Source organism: Anolis carolinensis, chromosome 5 (assembly GCF_035594765.1).
Source record: "Anolis carolinensis isolate JA03-04 chromosome 5, rAnoCar3.1.pri, whole genome shotgun sequence".
Taxonomy (NCBI): Eukaryota; Metazoa; Chordata; class Lepidosauria; order Squamata; family Dactyloidae; genus Anolis; species Anolis carolinensis.
In genome coordinates this window covers 13,486,866-13,508,814 of record NC_085845.1, presented here as the reverse complement: position 1 = coordinate 13,508,814, position 21,949 = coordinate 13,486,866, and the positions used below count along the sequence as shown (strand labels likewise).

The 21,949-nt window shown below is 38.4% G+C and overlaps 2 protein-coding genes across 3 annotated transcripts in view; one reads left to right on the top strand and one right to left on the bottom strand.

The window, feature by feature from the left end:
* Nucleotides 1–14,626, top strand: part of cnot6l (CCR4-NOT transcription complex subunit 6 like) — a 53,048-nt gene extending 38,422 nt beyond the window's left edge. For both annotated transcript variants that reach the window (XM_008112137.3, XM_062981339.1), the window contains 7 exons: nt 205–273; nt 3,267–3,424; nt 5,527–5,681; nt 6,182–6,333; nt 7,366–7,593; nt 8,839–9,041; nt 11,402–14,626. In XM_008112137.3, the coding sequence (XP_008110344.1) occupies nt 205–273; nt 3,267–3,424; nt 5,527–5,681; nt 6,182–6,333; nt 7,366–7,593; nt 8,839–9,041; nt 11,402–11,614 (1,178 nt within the window). In that variant the 3' untranslated portion in view covers nt 11,615–14,626. The remainder of the gene's footprint in view (nt 1–204; nt 274–3,266; nt 3,425–5,526; nt 5,682–6,181; nt 6,334–7,365; nt 7,594–8,838; nt 9,042–11,401) is intronic.
* On the bottom strand, nt 14,350–19,132 carry LOC103279058 (interleukin-8). Its single transcript, XM_008112138.3, has 4 exons — nt 18,931–19,132; nt 18,336–18,474; nt 18,163–18,246; nt 14,350–15,968 (listed from the first exon to the last, which is right to left on the bottom strand). The coding sequence occupies exons 1-4, from the start codon at nt 18,992–18,994 to the stop codon at nt 15,962–15,964; spliced, it is 294 nt and encodes a 97-aa protein (XP_008110345.1). The 5' UTR covers nt 18,995–19,132; the 3' UTR covers nt 14,350–15,961.
* Nucleotides 19,133–21,949: the final 2,817 nt, after the last annotated feature.

The following is a 21,949-nucleotide window of genomic DNA, read 5'->3' as shown; positions in this document are numbered from 1 at the left end:
GGAAATCCCAGTAAATCTAAGGTTTCAAACTGATAAGGAAATGAATTGCCGATGAACAGGTGGGTCTGTATCTAAGGACAACGGATTCCTTTATCCTTTATCTTCTTCAAATTCTGTACCACAGTGGGATATGACTATTGAAGATTTAGCTTTTATGTTCTGCAGTTTCTAACCCTTGCTAATCAAAAACCTTTAACATTTCAGTTCATCCAGAACAACTGCCTCCAAGGCCATGGATTACATTAAAAGAAAGAGACCAAATTTTGCCCTCAGGTAATTATGAGGCCTGACTTTTTATTTTTCAATAAGGTGCTATAAGAGCAGATTTATATGATGCAACTGAATTGTGCAGAACGGGTATTTCTCAGGCTATCTGATATGGGATACTGGCATTTTCCCCTTTATTTGCCAGGGACAGGTGCCACGCATGTGCCCATTGGCTATGACTGCTTCTTTCTTTCCTGGAAACATTCTGTAAACCAGCTGCCATTGGCTTGCATGCTCAGGCTACCAGAGTGAATAGCAGTGGTTTAGGACACTGTTCCACTCTGAACATTGCTCAGTTTTGGGAACAGACTTGAGCCTGGTTCATTCTTGTCTGAAGAACTCTAGATTAGCCCCTATTGCCAGTCAGGGATGATAAGTGAGCTAAATGGATCAGTAATCTTAATTCAAAGCAGCATTCTTAGTACCTTTCCTTCGTGTAGACCTTTCTTTCTTTCTTTCTTTCTTTCTTTCTTTCTTTCTTTCTTTCTTTCTTTTGAAAGAATCCCAATTCCTAGTTGTAAAAAGCATCTTGAAAAAAACTGCAAAAAGGGATAAGAAACTTGCATCAATGAGATTATTTGTATTACTTTTAAGGTCCTATTTGTCATATTTTATTCAGCCTTGTTGACAAATACAAAAGTACAAGTGTACCTCAGTTGAGAAAGCAGATGAACTCTTGAACACTGCTTCTTTAACAAAATTTAGTACCAGAGGCAGAAATAGCATGGAAATAATAAGGATAAGTTCCTAAAGCACCACATGAAGAACAGTTGAACATATGTCAATAGACTTTTAAATTAAAAAATAAATATATCTATGTATGAAAGACACAACCAGCAGGTCTTTCATTTTGAACTTTTAGAGACACTTTGAAGGCTTTGTCTGAAATCTAGGGGTAGTTTTTTCTTACAGGACCCTCCCAAGTTTTTCATGATTTTCATTTTGGTAACCAGACAGCCACACACACACACACACACACACACACAAATATTTAAATGCTTCACTTAGCTGGTGAGAGAGCATTATTTGTTGTCCCTGGGAGGAAGCTGCTGTTCATCTTGCCTCTTGTATGCAGGCATGCACTGCTATAATAGAATTGGCTAAAGGAAAATCTGATTCTTTTCCAGCTTTATTGAATTGTTTACTGCAGAAAATCCACTCCAATCAGAGACCAACAGTCTTTTTTCTCCATCCCTCCTTCACCAAGCTCCCGTTGTTGTTGTTGCTGCTTCTGCTTAAAAAAACCTTCCATATAGAGAACAAGAGAGAAAGAGGGGTTGCTTGACAATCTTTAAGATCTTTATAAAATGGAACTTCTAGGTTTTGTAACAGAGGTATGCATGTATAGAGACACTTGACATTTTGCAAAGAGAGTTGTCTGTCTGCTCTATATCTGGAACTTAACTTTGCTTTGAGACAAATATAGAACATTTGTTTGAAGGTTTTGGAGGGTGATGACAGTAGATAAAGTCAAATTTGGAGGGACTCCAAAAGACCACCAAAGATTTGTGCTGCCTCAGCAGCAAAGAAGAGCAGGTTAAAGGTCTGAAGTGGCAGAAACCCTGAGGTATGGTATGCTGTCAATGGGAGAGCTATCCAAGTTGTCTAATTTGATACATTTATAAAACTTTTATAACAGCAATTCTTAGGAAACAGCTGGGAAAGATTTTCCTATGATGGTGGGAATAGAGTTAAGCGCAGATATTGTGCTCCTTTTCCCTTGTGCTAATCAGGAGATTACCTTATTTAAGAGGCCTTATTAACTCTGCTACCAAACTAAGTCTTAGAATGCATATACTCTGTAGAATTAATGCAGTTTGACAATACTTAACTGTCTTGCCTCAATGTTGTGAAATCCTGGAAGTTGTAGGTACCAGCACTCTTTGGCCAAGAAGGCTGAAGACCTTCTAAAACTGCACTTTCCATGATTCAATAGCATTGAGCCATGGTGGATAAAGCTTTAAGTCTACAATATAGATTGAGTGAATTCTGGGGAGAGGAGTGCAGTATGTGCTTAGTTTAGTTAGTACATTTTAAATATTTACCTTGGCACTCACTTATAATGCATGTAGACCTCAAAAATCTATGGAATAGCATTTAATAAACAAAGAAGCCCAGAAAACACTGCAGTACAAAGATAGAGAAATCTTATTGCTTACATTGCTGTTAAGATATGTAAAATACCCTCCGCAGTGTGAGTGGTTTTATTACAAAAGGCAGGGACAACTAGTTTGTTGTCAATATAACATATAATATAACCCGATATAACCCTACACAGTCATATGATCCAGATTATCAAATCAGATAATCCACAGGTTTACATTGCCATTTAATCTAGTTCAAAGCTGACAATCTGGATTTTATATGTCAGTGTAGAATTAGCCCTAGTTTGTGTAATTGATCATAACCATGTTTTCAGTGGATTTTCAGAGGAGTATTCTCATAGCTGAATGTGTGTCTACTTCATAAATGAGGCATAGTAAGAAAAGAAAACCCTTTATGTGTTTGCCCTCTAATGTTGCACTGCTCATGTTGAGCGGTTAATTGTTCAAGTTAGAGCAAGCTCAAGTTAAATTCATAATGTATGATTGTACTTTTTGAGTATAATATGCTTGAGTTAGTTGATCTTATCTGCTTTAATTATTTAATTGGCTAGAGTTTTATTTGGTTTAAGAATACGATAATAGCCTCTGGTTTTATCTGTATGTATATTTCAAACTACATGATCTGGACACATATTATAGAAGCACTCTGAAGTGCTGATTGATTTTTAAAAAAGAGCCCTTGGACACACAAGCCAATGATATGTGATTTTCTTGGCATATACTTTGAGTTCAGCCTGTGTAAAGCAGCCATAAAATCAAATGGAGGCAGTAATTGTGTTTTTAGCATATGCAAAATAAGGGTCCACTTGAAGAAAAATGGTTATAACAAACTTTCTAGAGTATTTTAGAAAATGGTTATCCTTCACCAGTAATTTACTTTTTCTTCCCTTCTAGCTTCGTTTACTGTCATGTGCTACAATGTGTTGTGTGATAAATATGCCACTCGACAGCTCTACGGCTATTGCCCGTCCTGGGCATTAAACTGGGAATACAGAAAAAAGGGAATAATGGAAGAAATTGTAAACTGGGATGCAGATATCATTAGCCTTCAGGTAATTGTAAAAATGTAATTATTTTCTATCCAAAAATAATGGGACTACACCTGTACAATTCCATTTTTAAAATGCCAGAAACAATCCTTGGGCATTATCATAGATCTCTCATGCTATTGTTCTCTGTGAAACACACAGGCTTTCATGCCTGTTTTTAATTTAAGAAAAAGAAGAGCAAATACTGTATTTCATCAGTTCTGAGATGCACTTTTTTCCATAGAAACATCTTGGGAAATGGGTTTTGTCTTATTTATTTATTTATTTATTTATTACAGCATTTGTATCCCGCCCTTCTCACCCAAGAGGGGACTCAGGGCGGCTTACAATAAAAACACATATATAAAAATAATACAATACATTGCAATTCAATTAAAATTAATTACATTAGACGTTCATTAAAAATACACTTATAAATATGCAGATTGGCATGTTCAGAGTCAAATGTATTGAGTAAGTTTCAGTTCTAAAGTTTTTGGCACAGATAATGTCTTAGATTCATTGTTGATTGATTGATTGATTGATATATATATATATACACACACACACACACACTCTCTCTCTCTCTCTCACACACACACACACACATATACATACATATACACACACACACGCACACACACAGTAGAGTTTCACTTATCCAAGCTAAATGGGCCGGCAGAACCTTGGATAAGTGAATATCTTGGATAATAAGGAGGGATTAAGGAAAAGCCTATTAAACATCAAAATAGGTTATGATTTTAAAAATTAAGCACCAAAACATCATGTTATACAACAAATTTGACAGAAAATGTAGTTCAATACACAGCAATGTTATGTTGTAATTACTGTATTTATGAATTTAGCACCAAAATATCATGATATATTGAAAACATTGACTACAAAAATGCCTTGGATAATCCAGAAGCTTGGATAAGCGAGTCTTGGATAAGTGAGACTCTAGTGTGTGTGTGTGTGTGTGTGTGTGTGTGTGTGTGTGTATAACTTTTTTGTTGGTGGTGATACTCAAACTAGTGTGCATCTTAGAATCAGTGGTGTTATAAAATTGATGAAATACGGTATTCAATCAAAATTAGCACATGACAAATCTATTTCCCTACATACTATTACGCTCTTCGTACCCTACAAAATAGGCAGTTATTTTAGATGTTTAGGTGTTGAAACTTTTTTAGGATTAATCTTGAAGAAGGTGCTGGCTATAATTTAAAACAGTGGTTCCCAAATGTATTTGACCTACCGCCCCCTTTCCAGAAAAAATATTACTCAGCGCCCCCTGAAAAGGGGTGTGGCTTAGAGGGGGTGGGCATGGCTCCTGATCAAGAGGACGGGGCTGAGCCTCTCCCCTAGTCCAAGATGCAGGGCTGGGAGGGGGAGGTGGGTGGGCCACAAACGGGCGGCCAGGACTGGGATGGGTGAAGTTACGAGCTCTGAGGCAGAGCTGAGCTTCTATCTCAGGACACAGGGGGCAGGGCTAGAGGAAGGGACGGGGCCTCTTCCCAAGTGCCTTACAAGCACTTCAGGGGAGGTAAACAGGCTCAGCCCTGTCTTGGGAAGAGGCCCCGTCCCAACCCTAGCCCCTCCCTTTAGTCCTAAAAGGCCTCTCAGGAGAGGTATAGAGGCTCAGCCCTGTCTCGGGCTCTTGGAAGGAGGCTCCACCCCCTTCCCTAGCTCCACCCTCTGTGTCCCAATAAGCGCCTCAGGAGAGGTATAGATTCTCAGCCTTGTCTCAGGATCTTGGGAAGAAGCCACGCCCACTCCTCTAGCTCCACCCCCTGTGTCCTAACAGGTGCCTCAGGTGCTCAGCCCCATCTCTGACACTTGAAAAGAGGCCCTGCCCTTCCCCTGGCCCTGCCCCATGTCCTAATAGGTGCCATCACCGCCCCCCTGGATCGCTGCAGCGCCCACCAGGGGGCAGTAGCACCCACTTTGGGAATCACTGATTTAAAACAAGAAACTGAGGCCATATGGGAGAAACTTATACAGCAGATCTCTTCCACTTGCGCATCATTATAATCATGCCCGAAGCACTAAAAAAGAAAGGCACTGTCCCACTGTTTTATCTGTTTTCTTCAGCCCGGCATTAACAATTGATTCTTTATTTCCAGGAAGTAGAAACTGAGCAATACTTCACCCTCTTTTTGCCAGCATTGAAAGATCGTGGATACGATGGATTTTTCTCTCCAAAGTCACGTGCCAAAATCATGTCTGAGCAAGAGCGAAAGCATGTGGATGGTTGTGCAATATTCTTCAAAACAGAAAAGTAAGAAGCTGTTGCTGTTTGGAGATTAACCATGATAGTTCGTTGCTACAAAAACAGTGGCACTTTAAAGATTAATAAAGTTTAATATGCCATAAGTCTTTGTGGACTTGGGTTCCTTTCACCAGATGAATAGCATGTTTGGCATACATTTACAGTTATGCCAAGGTAGGAGGAAGATGTGGGAAAAATATAAATGCCAAAAACATTGATCACTGCCATAACAGTGATGATTAACAAACATAATTGCTTGGTAACTTGGTTGCTTTTGTTTCAAACAACAAACCATGCAACAAAGCAGTTAATAGATTAGCATCTGGTTTTGCATTGGTACATGGGAATGAGATGAATTTGCTTAACTTAAAAACACAGAAAGGATGTGCTTTGGGTTTAAAGCAGTCATTTTTTTTTCCTTTTCATAAATAGGAATTTGGAAAGTATTTAAAAATAAATGTCATTTATATATTTATGTTCACTCTGATATTGTTATTGGGCTGTTTCAGATTCACATTGGTGCAGAAGCATACAGTCGAGTTCAACCAAGTGGCAATGGCAAACTCTGAAGGTTCGGAAGCTATGCTGAACAGAGTAATGACAAAGGACAACATTGGAGTTGCTGTAGTGTTAGAGGTGCATAAAGAACTGTTTGGGGCAGGTGAGTGTCTTGTATTTCCAACAGAAAGATCTAAAGCTTTGTAAGGCTGCTGCATGCTGCCTTTTTAAAAACTCTTCCAACACTCCTTTTCATACAAATGCATTCATAATAGAGCACTATCATTTTGGTGAAGTAACTTCTAAAACACAAATCATCATTGAATAAATGCCCTTCTTAGAACTCATTTGAGGGGCTGAACTGGACATTACCAAGGGAACATCTGTCATGCTAGCACTGTGATAGGGAACTACTGTGACAGACACCCAAGCCATTTTAGTGTCAGTGTTTATTCAGAGATATTGCAGTCTGTCCACAAAACTGAGAGTAGGAAGAAAGATCAGAGAATTGATGGGCTACCTCCCGTCACCAGGCTTTTCCTGCAATCCCGGAAGCTATTTGTACTGCATTATGAGAACAATTGTCCAACAAAATAACTTTTCCAGGCTTTGAATATACCAAGATCCTCTTTTCCTGGAAGCATGAGACTGGGAATGGCAGTTTCTCAAAACAGAGCATGAGTTCTTCCCTCTTCCTCATGTAGAGCATCAGTATTGCACACTTTTCTAGGCAGGCCATTCTGCTTCAGCTTTGTCTCTTTCACGGCATCTTAAATCCACTCAAAATCCATCTGTTGGGGTTGCTTTGAATGCCATTTTTCTCCTTGGCAGGGGGGTTGGACTGGATGGCCCACGAGGTCTAGATCCCATGTGATCTCTGGGACAATACAGAGGCGTCATTGGGTTTGCAGGCTGGCTGGGATCATGTAATAGTACTATTTTTGTAAAGGGGTATATCCATGAGGGTTGTATATGTCCAGTTGGCCACCACCATAGTAACTGGGAGACAGCACACACATTAGCAAATTGAAGGTGATAGTTTGTCCAAAGGTTGCCTCTGTGTGTCTTTTCCTGTCTGTGATTGCAGTGTTGCTGCACTGTAAAATATGCATAAGAGAAAACAGAACTTACCTTACATCTGTACCCAGGAAGTTATTTTATCAACCCAATTTTAACTGTAATACTTTGCCTCTAGGTTTGAAGCCCCTTCATACCTTGGACAACCAACTCCTTATTGTAGCAAATGCCCATATGCATTGGGACCCTGAATATTCTGATGTAAAACTTGTCCAAACCATGATGTTTGTCTCTGAGCTGAAAAGCATTCTTGAGAAAGCCTCTGGTAGGCCCGGAAGCCCAACAGCAGATACGAATTCCATCCCTCTGGTGCTGTGTGCAGATCTGAACTCGTTGCCTGATTCAGGTACAATTCCTGGTAGCATTTATATTATTTGTTCTACGAAAATGGTGGGGAGTGGTCATTTTCAATGTTTTGGGTTTAAGATAATGTACTGTTTTTTATTTGGGATTTAGGAGATGATAAGATGACAGAGTCACATATCTTCTTCCCCGGCCCCATTTCTTATCCTTTTTCAAAAGCTTTTATGCAGACATAGATACTGTTTGACAGTTTGGTGAGTAGGATTCTTAGGAGAAAAATGCACAAGCAAGTGGAGATTTTGTAAAGTGAATTGGAGAATAAGATTAATGTATGGAAGGTTTCTGTTAATAAATTAATTTAGCAGCTGGAGGATTTAGATAATAAAAGTCATTGTAATAATCTTAGCAAAATGCCTACAGGAGGGAAAGACAAAATTTTCATTTTCTCTTGGTGCTGAGCATTCAACAATCAAGAACAGAAAATACATTTCAGCTTACATTGCAAAATCGCACATTGTTTCAATGATTGTGCAAGAATATCCAGACTAATAAAACTAATTCAAGTTCGGAGAAGCCAACATAGAGCACTTAGTCAAACAGATCTTGCAGAAAATGGATTTAAGAAGAAAGTTATTTGAGCTTCTTCGATTGCACAAGTGATTTTTAAACTGTTTTGAGACATGCGATGCAATCTTGTACATATTTAAAAGTTAATCCTACTATGTGGAATGAGGTTTATGGTGCAGTCCTAAGAATGTTTACTGAGGAATTGACTTTACAAAATCAAATCTCAGGGAATTATATGTATATAAGACCTTGGGCTCCCTGAAGTAGCACTTAGGAAGCCAGCTTACCTTTCTAATACTAGAATAGGGGGAAACTGAGTGAATTTGTTTCTTTAGTCTTCTGCTGAATTATTGAATGCCCAATCAGATGTTGCCCAGGGGAGTTGCTATTTATAACATGAATTAAAATAAATCAAAAGATTCACCATAACTCCAAGCAAATAAATACAGTTATGTGAGGGTGTATGTGCCTTCGACTTGCCCTTTTAATTATAGGTGTCGTTAGCTTAACCAATTTGATTGAAACGCTACTGGGAGTGAAATTTTTCCAAACTGCTAATAACAAGTGGCTGAACTGTTTAGGTGATACTTTTTTTTGCTGCTCAAGAAAAGGTTTATACTGTCAGTGCCCTTGGTGCTGGTGATACCTGTAAAGCTCTAAAAGTTCGTTCATCTGAAACAAAACAAATTTGTAATTAACCTCTTTTCATCTTTCAAAACAGGTGTTGTGGAATACTTAAGTAATGGAATAGTTGCTGATAACCATAAAGACTTCAAGGAGTTACGATATAATGATTGTCTCGTGAACTTCAGCGGCAATGGAAAGAATGGGGCTTCTGAGGGAAGAATCACTCACGGCTTCCAACTCAAGAGCGCCTATGAAAACAATTTGATGCCTTATACTAATTACACCTTTGATTTCAAAGTAAGTAGTAAATTGACAGAAAGCAGCAAATATTTATTTTAAGGCCATTTTAATGCACTTTCTCATTGTAAAACTATTAAAGCACTTTTCCAGTTAGAACAAGTACAAAACCAGTTGCAAATAAACTTGTAGTCTTGGTAAACAAACTAAATAAAATCCTCACTATCCCAGATAAAATTGCAATACAAAAACTCTAACCTTCCCCTAAATTTATGCAATTGAAATAAAGTGTTCACCATTGATCTAGTACAGAATACACAATAGTTTCTTCCACTATTCTCAACAACTTTGCAATTTCAGTTTCCTTCAAGGGCCATTCTGGAAAACACAATCAAAGCACTCCTGACAAATGGCCATCCAGCCTCTATTTAAAAACCCTCCAGAGAAACCACAATCCAAAGCAGCATATTCTACTGCTGAACAGCTCTTACCATCAGGAATGTCTCCCTAATGTTTAGGTGGAATTTCTTCCTGCAGTTTGAATCAATTGCTCTGTTGTAACCTGATCTCCAGAGCAGCAGAAAATAAGCTTTAAAAATATTTAAACAGTTACCATGTACAGTGTTCCCTCACTACTTCGCGGTTCACTATTTGCTGTTTTGCGGTTTTTCAATAAACTCTAAAAGACTATTATAAATCATAAAAAATTACAATTTACAGCCTAAGGAAGGGAGGAAGGAGAAGCCAAAGGGAGAGAAAAGGAGCCCAAGCAGCAACGGGAGGAGAAGGAGGCAATTTATCAACACACAAATGGTTGATAAAGACTTAAAATAGTGTATAACTACTACAATAATAAATATATAGGGTTGTTATATGTTTTTCGGGCTGTATGGCCATGTTCCAGAAGTATTCTCTCCTGACGTTTCGCCCACATCTATGGCAGGCGTCCTCAGAGGTCGAGGTATATCCCTCTAAGGATGCCTGCCATAGATGTGGGCGAAACGTCAGGAGAGAATACTTCTGGAACATGGTCATACAGCCTGAAAAACATAAAACAACCCTGTGATCCTGTCACGACCCAGGCTGCAGAGCACCAATAACCATACACAGAGGCCAGAATCTATCTAATATCTTTATTAAGGAAATATATAAGGTTAATAAAAACAAGTATAGGAAATAGTCCAGAAATAGACCTTTCAGGAAAGGTCAAAATTAGTCCAAAAAAGCAATGTCCAATATGAAATATTAAGGTCCAAAGTTGTAATCCAATAACCGAAACACTCACTTGCCAAGCAAGTGAGGGGAGATGACAAGGTCCTTTAGTCCATGAACTTGAGCAAGGCTAGGAAATAACTTGATTCTTGGCACACAAAGCTTGATTCAAGGCAACAAGGAAACGAGGAGCAAGAACAAGATCCGTGGTAATTACTTGGCGAGGTCCGGGAAACAAGGCAAGATCCGGGGAGAAAACAAGGCTGAGAACGAAGGCTTGGAACAGGAACAAAGGCTTGAGAGCAGGAGTAGCTGTCCACACACGCTGCTCCGGTAGCTGACGAATTGACTCCGCAAGATTCCTTTGGGAGCAAGGAACCTAAATAGGCCTCGTTTTCCCACCAGAGAACGCTTCTCTGGGGAATCAGAAACGAAAGTCAATCTCTGTGTCCAGATGTATGACTCCCTAAAATTTCTCATGGGAGCAGGCTTAATCATCTGAATGCTTTGCTGCAATTCTCAAACTCCTGCGATTAGCCTGTTGCACTCCTTTTTGCTGGAGATAATAATTACGGCGCGAAAAAGGGGGAGAACTCGACTCAGGGCTTGTTTGGCAGATTTCTGGAAGACAAGCCTCCTGCAGGTGCAAAGGCTCAATTTCTGGCTGAAATGGTTCCTTTTCTGGCTGAAATGGTGGAAAACCCAAGTTTTCCTCTTCATCAGTCACAACAGTACTAGGAATGGGACTACATGGCCCATGAGTCATCACAGATCCCGGCCATGAAAGCCTTCAACAACACATATAAATATATAGTGTCCTTACTTCGCAGATTTTCACTTATTGCGGGTGGTCCTGGAACCTAACTCCAGAGATAAGTGAGGGAACACTGTATCCTCATACTTTTCCGAGCTGAACATACCCAGCTCCCCAAACCACTCCTTATAGGGCATGGCTTTTATATCTTCCTGTTTACTACAATACTGATACTCATTGCTCCATTGTTTCCTAGTCTTTGGAGCAGCGGAAAATAAGTTTGCCTCTTCTCCAATAGAACATCCTTTCAAATATTTAAACATGACTCTCATGTCCCCTCTCAGCCTTCTCCAGACTAAACATACCCATCTTCCACAAACTTGGCTTCCAGAGTAGTTAAGAAGATTCTGTTCTAAATGGCTACCTGTGATTCTCTCTTTTGTCTCCTTTTTAGGGTGTGATTGACTACATTTTTTATTCCAACACTCACATGAACGTGCTTGGTGTCCTGGGGCCTTTGGACCCTCAGTGGCTGGTGGAGAACAGCATCACCGGGTGCCCCCACCCCCACATCCCCTCAGACCACTTTTCACTGTTGACGCAGCTGGAGCTCCACCCTCCCTTCCTGCCTCCCCTCAACGGCATCCACTTGCCGGCCAGGAGGTAGTGGAGCCCACCCCTTTGTTTATGGACCTGTACAGTTGTAAATCAAATATGTAGGAGGAGTGAAGTATGGCCAACCTTTTAAAAGCTGCTGCTTCGAGCTCCTTTCATTATATGTGTGTTGATGATACGATTTTGCACATTTTGGGGGTGCATATTGGTACCATTTGGCACTAGGGCTGGAACCAAAGTTGTTGTTTGTTCCCTTTTTCCAGTTGTTTTTAAGATGCACATTTTCGCACGCATTTTAAACTTGACAAGCTTCGTCAGTTTCATAGAGAAGCTGCCTTTATAAACCAACAAATCAGACGGGAGGATTTGCATATAGGTATACATTCATAGTTAATGCTTTCTTTATGTTAATAATAAAAAGAGCCATGCCTCCTTTTCCTTGCTCATCCTCTTTAAGCACCCTGATAACATACAATTAATGTGAAATGTTTAAAATTGGAAACGGCACTTAATGCTTTTGCAAATTATTCATTGAATAAACTGTTTTCACCTCCTCTGGCGCCTACACTAAAATTGGTGCAATAGAGGAGACACTTTGACTGAAAAAAAATGATGTTGCCCCAATAGAGATTTTTCCCTTTTATGTACAGTGAATTGTGCACCTAAATTGCAAGAATTCAGTTCAGTTTTCGCCATGTTCCAATCCAGTCCACCGGTCCCTCCAATTTTTTATTTTAAAAATAGTTCCACTCATAGCAAAGATTTAATATTATCCCACCAATGATAGGAGTGGAGACACAACTTGCTTCTACCTTCTCTGTTCATTGTTTTCTACATAAAGGTCAGAAAGTTTTTGCCATAGTCATTCCTCAACTGATTTTTTTTTCCTGACCCTAGTCGCCAAATAGCCATCTCATGCTTTTAAATGATGGTTTTGTTTTGTTTACCTGTTTTCTATCTAGATTGGATCCTTTTAAAGGCGTTGTTTTATTACCAATAGTTAATCGCTGTCCCCTTCTGTAAGATGTGCTTGGAAACTCTTCTATTTCCAGGCTCCTATTGGCCATTTTAAAACTTGTGTGCATCCAGAGAGAAGAAAAACTCATAATGTCATCTCAGTACCTACCATTTCATCCATTGTCCACTGAAGTAATTGGAGGTTGCTTAACAGTAGTCTTTTAGTAGATTGAGCCATGCTTTTATGTTTCAAAGAACAACAAAGGCAAAGTGACAAGAAAATATGTTATTTTAAAAAAGGTTTTTTCTGTATTCTGCTTCTTTGCTGCTATATACAATTCCTCAAGCTTATATTTTAAACTTTTCATGCACTTTACTGTTTCTAGTCTCAAAAAATGTAATATTTTTTAATAAATGGGGATTGTTTTCATTATGAGAATGATTTTTTTAAAAAGCCTATATTTGTCTCATTCATACACTTTAAAAATTAAAGGAGTAAAACAGTAAAATTAGTTTTAAATCTGTTGTATAGAATTGTCTCCCTTCCCATTTGCTAACGATGTAGAAATGACAAAGGAAATTTTGAATCAGGCTGAAAAAAATAGGAAATACTCCCCCCTTTTGTTACAGTGGTAGGGATGGGCTGGAGGGGAGCCCGTTGCCACAGGGAAGGCTACAATTTGTCAAACTGTTTGCATAATGTGTTGAAAATTCAGGATTGAAGTAAACAAGGGGCTGGTGCTGAAAATGGCACCTCCAGATTCCGTTTCATCTTTATCAAAATGTTTTCTCCAACTTGCCGTCATGTTATTCTGTCTTTTCCTATACTTTGTTCCATTCCCATTGGCTTCCTTTGGCATTGAAAAATAAATTATCAAGAATATTTTAATAATACCTGGGGGAGAAAGAATATGAGATCAAAACATAGAGCAGACTTGCTGCGTTTCCATTTTAAGAGCAGCACCGTGTTTCTGTCCAAAGTGCAAAACAGTTTAAGGAGCATAAGTTTTCTCCATCAGAAGATAACATTCCCTTTCTGCAGCTGTAATATGGACACATGTATCTCTCCTTATATACCTCAAAAAGTGTTATCAGTGCCAGGAAAAAGTTATTTGGGGTTCATCTACACTGTAGTATTAATGCAGATTGACACCACATTAACTGCCATGTCACTGCTGTGAAATCATGGGAGTTGTAGTTTGGATGAGGCACCAGCACTCTTTGACAGAAAAGCCTATACACTTTGTATAACTACAGCTCCCATGATTCCAATAGCATTAAGCCATGCAAGTTGAAGTTATGTCAAACTGCAATAATTCTACAATGTAAATTCCCCCTTTGGGGTCTGTAGCTCCCAAAATTCCCCTTTAGTCGTGCTGACTAGGATATTTTGAGGGTTTTAGTCTGTATTGTAACTTTTTCCAAGCTCTAAATTTGACATGGCCGTGTATATATATAAATTGGCAAAACAATATAGTACTGGAAAGTAGAATAGCATGAAAAACTTAATTTTGTGGACATTCACCTTTTCAGTTCGTTTTTGTGAGGACGCACAACTGACTGGGAAGTTCTCCTGATCCAGCTACATTGAAATGAATGAGTATTGCCAACTCTTAATTCATTTCATTTGGGCTTGGCTAGAAGAATGTACTGCTGGGTTGTGCTTCCCAAATCATCTACTGTTTCTTCACTTTGGAGGCATTACAAAAAACAACGATCTTTCCTTCTCTGGAGGTAATGCACTAACCGTTTTCTTTCTTTCTTTCTTTCTTTCTTTCTTTCTTTCTTTCTTTCTTTCTTTCTTTCTTTCTTTCTTTCTTTCTTTCTTTCTCTCTCTCTCTCTCTCTCTCTCTCTCTCTCTCTCTCTCTCTCTCTCCTATGTGCATGTTAACTAGCAACGTGAGCAATATTTCCTACCATACTTCACTCCCAACTATTTTTGAGATGTTTGTATAAAATGGAGTTTAAAAAAAATTTGCCTGTGATTGTATATGAACTGCAGAGGAGCCGGTTTATTAAATAATACAAAAACATGCAATCTTTTGTAATGTTGTGGGGTGGGGAGGGGGAGAAATGAAATAAAAACAACATTGGGAGATATTGTAAACAGCTTAAGTCCCTTCATTGGTTTGCTGTTGTTGTTTATTAAAGGCTGTATAAGTAATTGGTGCAGGTTGGAGTCAAAAAAGGCTTCTCCTGCTTCAAAATTGATTTGTACCTTAATACTCATTTGTTTTTGTTTTTTTCTGTCTTGAAAAACACATCCATTTTTTTTCTTTGAAGAATTGTGGCATTACTTTAAATCCAGAAAAGCACAATGAAAAGATTGCTATGTTGGTGAACTACAACAGTAAGGAACAGCTTTTGATGCTTAAGTGGACATGTTTCCCCTTTCTGTGTATAAGGCAAATAGTTTTTTCAATCTATGAACACTTACGAAATAGAATCATAGAATTGGAAGAGACCTTGTGCGCCATCCAGTCCAATCCCCTGCCAAGAAGCAGGAAAATCACATTCAAAGCACCCCTGACAGATGGCCATCCAGCCTCTGCTTAAAAGACTCCAAAGAAGGAGCCTCCACCACACTCCAGTGCAGAGAGTTCCATTACTGAACAGCTCTTACAGTGAGGAAAAAGCTCACTGGACTTAAAATCCTTTCATTTTAGACTAATTTAGATTATTTTGCATGCTTATCAAATCATTACTTGAAATCTTGGCTAGAGATTGAATGCTTTCTTACAGCAACTTTACATTCCTTGTGCTTTTTTTAAAAAAAACTATAAGTTAGTTGCTGATACCTTCGTTTACTCATCTTCAAAGGACACGGGTTTTAAACTGCTGGGGTTTTAAAATATTATATATTAGTTTTAATACATCAACAATCTAACTGATTCCAAAAAAACAAACAAGGAAAAGGAAAAAAGATACAGAAATGTACATTTGAAGCTAAAAAAATACTAAAATATGAAACAACATTTTAAACTGCTAATACATGACGCTGAAACAAAAAAGGAGCTCTGACTCCCTCTCCAAACTGTAATAAAAAGCCAAAAAGAGAAATATTTTTTCTACCAGCCAACCAAATTAACATTATTAGAGTTACTAGTATCCATAACTACAGATTGATTACATTGACAGATTTCTTATTGATCATCACGTCAATAAACATTTTCCATTTTTCAGAAAAAAATCTTCAGTTGGTTTTTGTTTTAAAATCTACATTTATTTGGCAATTAAGACAAAATCAACAATCTTAACCATCTTTTCTTTCAGCGTTGCTATTTCAGTCAGTTTTCAGTGCTCCAGTCCATTTTCTATCATTGGAGTTTAATACTGTAGTTTTGAGTAAAGTTGCAAAGATAAAGTGGTGATAGTAGAATGTGGTGATTTTGCCTTCTGACTTTTCATATATTTTGCAGCCTTGAGTAAAGTTCATTTGGAGTCATTTCCTGTGATTTGCAAAAAGGGAAACATGTTGAACATCATTACATGAGCCAGGATTTCTCTGAAGGTTTTCAGAGTAATAGATAATAGATAACAAAAGTGATGCAACAGAAGTGCTGGAAAATATGGGATCATAGCATGAATGTGGAGTTAGTTACTCATTCGTAACATCATAGAACTAGCTGTCGAGATGGGAAGTACCTCAGAGGTTTTCTAATCTGATTCAGAAAATCCTTATTTAAAAGTATTCCTAACAGACAGACAAATATTCTGTTTTGAAAACGTCATGTAAACTCTCTTTTCTGCAATTCCAACACGTTGATTTAGTTCCTAGTATCTAGACCCAAAAACCAGTTTTTCCATCTTGACAATAGCCATCTTATCAATGTTTCCTTTTCCATGCTAAATATACCAAAATCATTCATTGTTCATAGTTATGAAGGCATTTGGACACCTTTCCTCCAAATTATAATAATACTTAAAGGCGTTGGATACTTTATTTCAGGAACTAAAAGGTAAGATATGGAAACTGTCCCTGCAGGCGTTTTGAAACTACAACTCCCATCATCCCCAGTCATTGGGATGTGACTGGTGGAAGCTGAAGTCCCAACTCTGCTTTGCAGCTTTCCAATAAAACTGTATTGTCTTCTGCTGCAAACAAAGAGCAAATGCAGTCTACTTAGAGTAATACTATGGCAATATAGGGTACAAGTCTCTTCTCAGCCATGGAAACCCACTAAATGATCATGGGCAAGTGACTTTCTCAGCCTAAAAGAGTAAAGCATTGAATCAGTCTTGACAAGACAACTCTGCGGAAAGGCTCACCATAAGTCAAAGTTGGAGGCAACATTGCAAGTGAAAGTCTGAGATCTGGACCTAAAGTTGCTACCCGGGTCTATCCATCGGTGCCAACAAGACTTTTGTTGGGTTTACTACACAGTATATGGATTAAACTGCTTCCACCTAAATCCATTTATCAATCTTTATGTATACATTAAAATGTTTGAATAGAAATATACTGCACTTCACCATAGTGGGGAATATTGAGACCAGATCAGGTGGCCTCGTGTCTGCATTTGCATCTCTATGTTTTGGAAAATATATGGAAGAAATGGTAAACCATTTTTTACTACAAAGGTATATTGATTTACGAGAAACTATTGAAACCACTCAAAGTTCAGGATAATGCCAGACAAGATATGAAGGCAGCAGGGTTAACATAATGGTAATGCAGAATTGACGTATCATGAAGAAAATTGTTAGCTTGTTGGATTTTAGTATACGACTTAGTTGTAAAATGTAGAAATAAGAGATAAAGGAGGAAAAAGGACTTCCTTTTTTTAAAAAAATGATCTCCTTTATAGACCTTTTTTGAGAGAGAGATTTGTGGATGAGGAATAATGACTGAACTGGAGTAATTAGGAAAAGGCTACAATAAACCATTTAGTTGAGACTTTTTTCCGTTTTCTAATCTATCTTAATGTTGTAACCTGTAATTGGAGTTATTTCTTTCTCTTCACTTTGCTTTTTGTTTTCATGCTTTTTTGTTTATTTATAGTTGTTAATAAAATTATGTGTTAAACATAAATAAAAATTCAATTTTAAAAAAGTAGTAGTGAACCATACACACACACACACACACACACACCAGTGCCAACTTTCAAGGGGAAAAAGAATTCAGATTTCATTATTTATGACTGATTTTATTAGTGCAACACTTCATTCAATAGATCACTTAATCATTTGATCATCTAATTGATTAACCTGCGTCAATATGGTCTGGAGGACTGTATGAGATATTCTCAAAATTAACATTTCTGAGCTCTAAATTGGGACCACAGAAAACCCCAAATACAGGTTGAGTATTCTGTATCTGAAATGTTTGGACTAGGCATGTTTTTGGGTTTATTCTTTTTATTTATTATGAGATATTATAGAGCCAAGTGTAACCACAAAATTTATTTATCTTTCATATACACATTACAGCCTGAGGGTAATTTTATATATTTTCAGTAATGTGTATATGCATCAAATTTTCTTTTCACTGAACCATCAGAAAGCAAAATTACTCAGGTCTATACATCGGTGCTAACAAAACTACTCAAGTCACCCATGTGGACTATTTTGGAAGATTTCAGAATTCCAGATTAAGAAAGATCAACGTATAATTTTTTCCAAATACATGTGTCTAAGCCTTACCTTTTAGTCACCACCTTAAGTAGTTCTTGCACCCAAGGAGCACTAGGATCAACACAGACTTTCCATTTATTTTTCAAGGTTAAACTGGAATGGAATTGAGAAGAAATTAGCCTTTTGCTTCACATATTTTTCAACGGCTGGTTGCTAAATGTGTACAAGGTCAACTTACTTACATGATTTCTGTGTTTTGGCACTGCATCCCATGAGGAAAGACCTGAATGGATTTCAGCTGTCTAGGACTGAAAGGTGACGAAGTTTGTTTCAAACATCTGCACCTTCCTACATGAGTCACAATCGCTTCCATGGCAAGACCTGCATACAATTATAGAGCAAAATAATCTATCATTTCCACCATTTGTGCATTATTGTTTAACAACTCCTTTGCTTGAAGAAAACCCCAGTTTTATTTTCCAACACAGCTAAGGAACTACGTGTGTGTCTGTACTACACAATGATCATATAGTATTGTACACCTAGAATTCTCCGCAAGAGACTTCTAGTCCACTTTTCTGATAATGGGATAAGCAAAAAATTCTGTGTCTACTACAAATCTCGTAACTCCAAAGGATAAAGCAGTTAAATAGCTATGAAATAGTTGTTGAATGTTACCACTTTTTCACATGGGTGGAAGCAAGACCCACCCTGCATTTGCTATGCTTATTTTCTCGCTAAGGAATTCTAGAAGTTATAATTCAACAAAAGTAATTTTTCCAAACTCTGGCCCTACATAAGATTAATGAAGCTGAAATAATAATACAGGTTCCTTACCATGGACTGTAGCGAGGTTGGTGGCAACCAAAGCCAAAGTCAGGATCACAACCAGGCCCTTCATTGTGACTGCCTTGATATTCCCAGTACCAGTGGTTTCAGAAAGCTCTCTCTTTTATAACCACCCCTAAAATGGGAAGTTGGAAACAATACATCCTATAGCCAAAAACTCCCCCACAATAAACCAAAGAAATTGAATTAGGCTAGAATACGTGGGTGTTGGTGTTTTAACTTCTCCTAAGAGTTCTTCCTCAGAGCTAAATAAAGCCATTCAGACCAAAGGGTGCTTCCAGAAGTTATGCAAATATGAAGCAAGTAATGAGGTCTTCCACCCCACTGGGATGACTGAGGTTCTCACGAAGGATCAATTGAAGGAATTAATGTGAAATGAGGCACCCTGCTTGTTATAATGGGATAGGCAAAGAAAATGCAACAAGATGTGGAAACAACACAACTCTAAGCAGCTGCTAGACAAAACTAGACCTGGCTCTTCTATGCCAAAGTTGTTAAATTTAGTTAACAGTTTTAGATCCCCTTCTGTTATATCCTAAACTTTAGGTTGTGTTTCTCAGGACAATTTCATTATTTAGATTGTTTGCTAGTTGGAAATTTCATTCCATAGAGTCATCATAAGCCAGCCTGACAGCACAAGAACTTCATCTTAGTGCACATGACAAATTAGAATAAAGTGATTTATTTGTAACAGACATTTTCACTGTTGGGTGGAGGTCTACTACTAATGCCATTCAGCAAGGTATAAAAATATTTCCTCGCTGATACCCACCACATTCTAGGAGAAAATTGTATTAGCTTTGGGCTCACTTGTCTCTCTACTTCTTCTCAGGTTCTGCTCAGGACTAGCTAAGCCATTACGTCATCCAGACCCCAAAGTCTAGACACACTTGCAGATGCCATATTAACATCTATCACATACAGAGTTGGCAGAGACTCCTGGGAAGGGGAGGTTCTCTACAGAGGATAATAGCAGTCTCTGTCCTTCATTTTCTTCTTCCACTGGCAATCTTTAGGTATGGCTACTTCTCCTAGGCAACAAAGGTTGTGCTCACTGCTAACCTGTTTATCTGAATACATCAAAATTCCTAATAACAGTTGTTATTAACTGCTATAAAATCAGCTTTGACTTATGGAAACCCCATGAATGAGAGGCCTCCAGGTCACATAACATCAACAGACATGTTCAGAACTTGCAGACATGGTATTGTGGCTTCCTTGGTTGGACCTAACCATCTGTGACATGGCCGTTTTCCACTGCCTTACCAAGCATTATTGTCTTTTCTAGTGAGTTGTGTTTTTTCATGATATGGCTAAAGTATGACAGTCTGAATTTAATTATTTTGCTGTCTAGGGATAATTCTGGTTTTAGTTACTCTGGGATCTATTTGTCTGTCTTTTTAGCATCTCCTATTATCAATAGAACTTCTCTCCAATACACCATTTCAAATTAATTTATTGTTGAAGGCTTTCACAGTCAGAATCACTGGGGTGTTGTGCAGTTTCCGGGCTCTATTTCTTACATGGCCTTACATGGCCATACAGCCCGGAAAACATATAACAACCCTGCAATCCTGGCCATGAAAGCCTTCAACAACACATTGTTGTGAGTGACTTCAATTGAAGAAGTTCTGCAATCCATCACATGTGGAGGCATTGTTAGGGGAATGTGCTAATTGTGGGGTTGTCTCCTGAAGTCCTGGGTGTAGTGGGACAACATTCCAATGAAATTCAGGAAAGGTTACTAGCAGGCATGGATACATGTATTTATTTATTTATTTATTTATTTTACAATATTTATGGTCCAACCTTCTGACGCCGAAGGGGGCTCAGGGCAGATTACAGAACATACATCTACAGCAAACATTCAATGTCATTTATACACTGACAAGACAGACAATTGTACATAGACAGAGGTATGTATATCAGTTTCCCATCTTCGGCATCTTGGAGGCTTGTGCTCGGTTCCAGCCGTGGTGGTGGTGGTGGTGGGGGGGGGGAATTGCTCCATTTACCTGCCGAAGAACCTTTTTTTGTTTGTAAACTTCCTCCTTGATCGAATTGCTGGCATTTTTCTGGCAATCCAATGAATGCTGGCTGTAAATCTCAGATAATAATTCGTAATTTGAGTGTTCAATTTCTTGATAACAAGGTGCTACAAGCTATATTTCCGAGAAACTCGTATGGAATCCACAAAGTTGTCATAGGTCGACAGGTGACTTGGGAGACCTGCTCATACACATATGTCTGAAGGGGGAGACATATAGCCCCATGATCCCAGTTTGCTCAAAACAGTTGTAGTAGCAGTTGTATTAGGAGGAGTCTGTAGAAAGAGCATCACCTCTGCTTCCAATTAATGTGTAGACCCCAGTTTGGGGAGGTTGTGGCCATGATGAGGACTGCTGAATGTTATGTGTCAGAATAAGGTCTTGTAGTTGAGGTGTGTTTGTGTGTACATGTGTACATTTCAATAAGCCCTTGAGCTCCCTCTACCTTGGGGAAAAATGTTTTCCCATTACTAGCATAGGCACACCAATTGCGAGAAGAGATGACATGGGAGAATATTGTGGTTCCATATTTTAAACTGTAGTAAGCTAATTCTCACTTCTAGGACTGATGGCTAGGATTGTGTATACCATCGAAGCTTGCAGTTCTTTGCTCCAAATTTACATGCACAAGAATGTATGTCAGGGAAAGTTGTCAACAAATATAAACATGGGACTTTTTGATAGGTTTCATTTCCCTGTCCCTTCAGTCTGCAGACTAGTGTCGAAATTGGATGGAGCAGTTATGGCGGGGTTGATGCAATATTTAGATGCACAGGAAAGAGGCTGTTTCATGTATTTCTAATTGTGAAGTCGTGTACTTTCAACATCCCTGACTGCAAATCACAGGTTGGCAGGAAAATCTATCTTGTCTGTAGAACTGACTCAACCGAGGAGTGAGATTTGTCATAACAATTGGTGCTTTGAAATAGTACATGTATCAGCTTTTTTGACATTCCAAA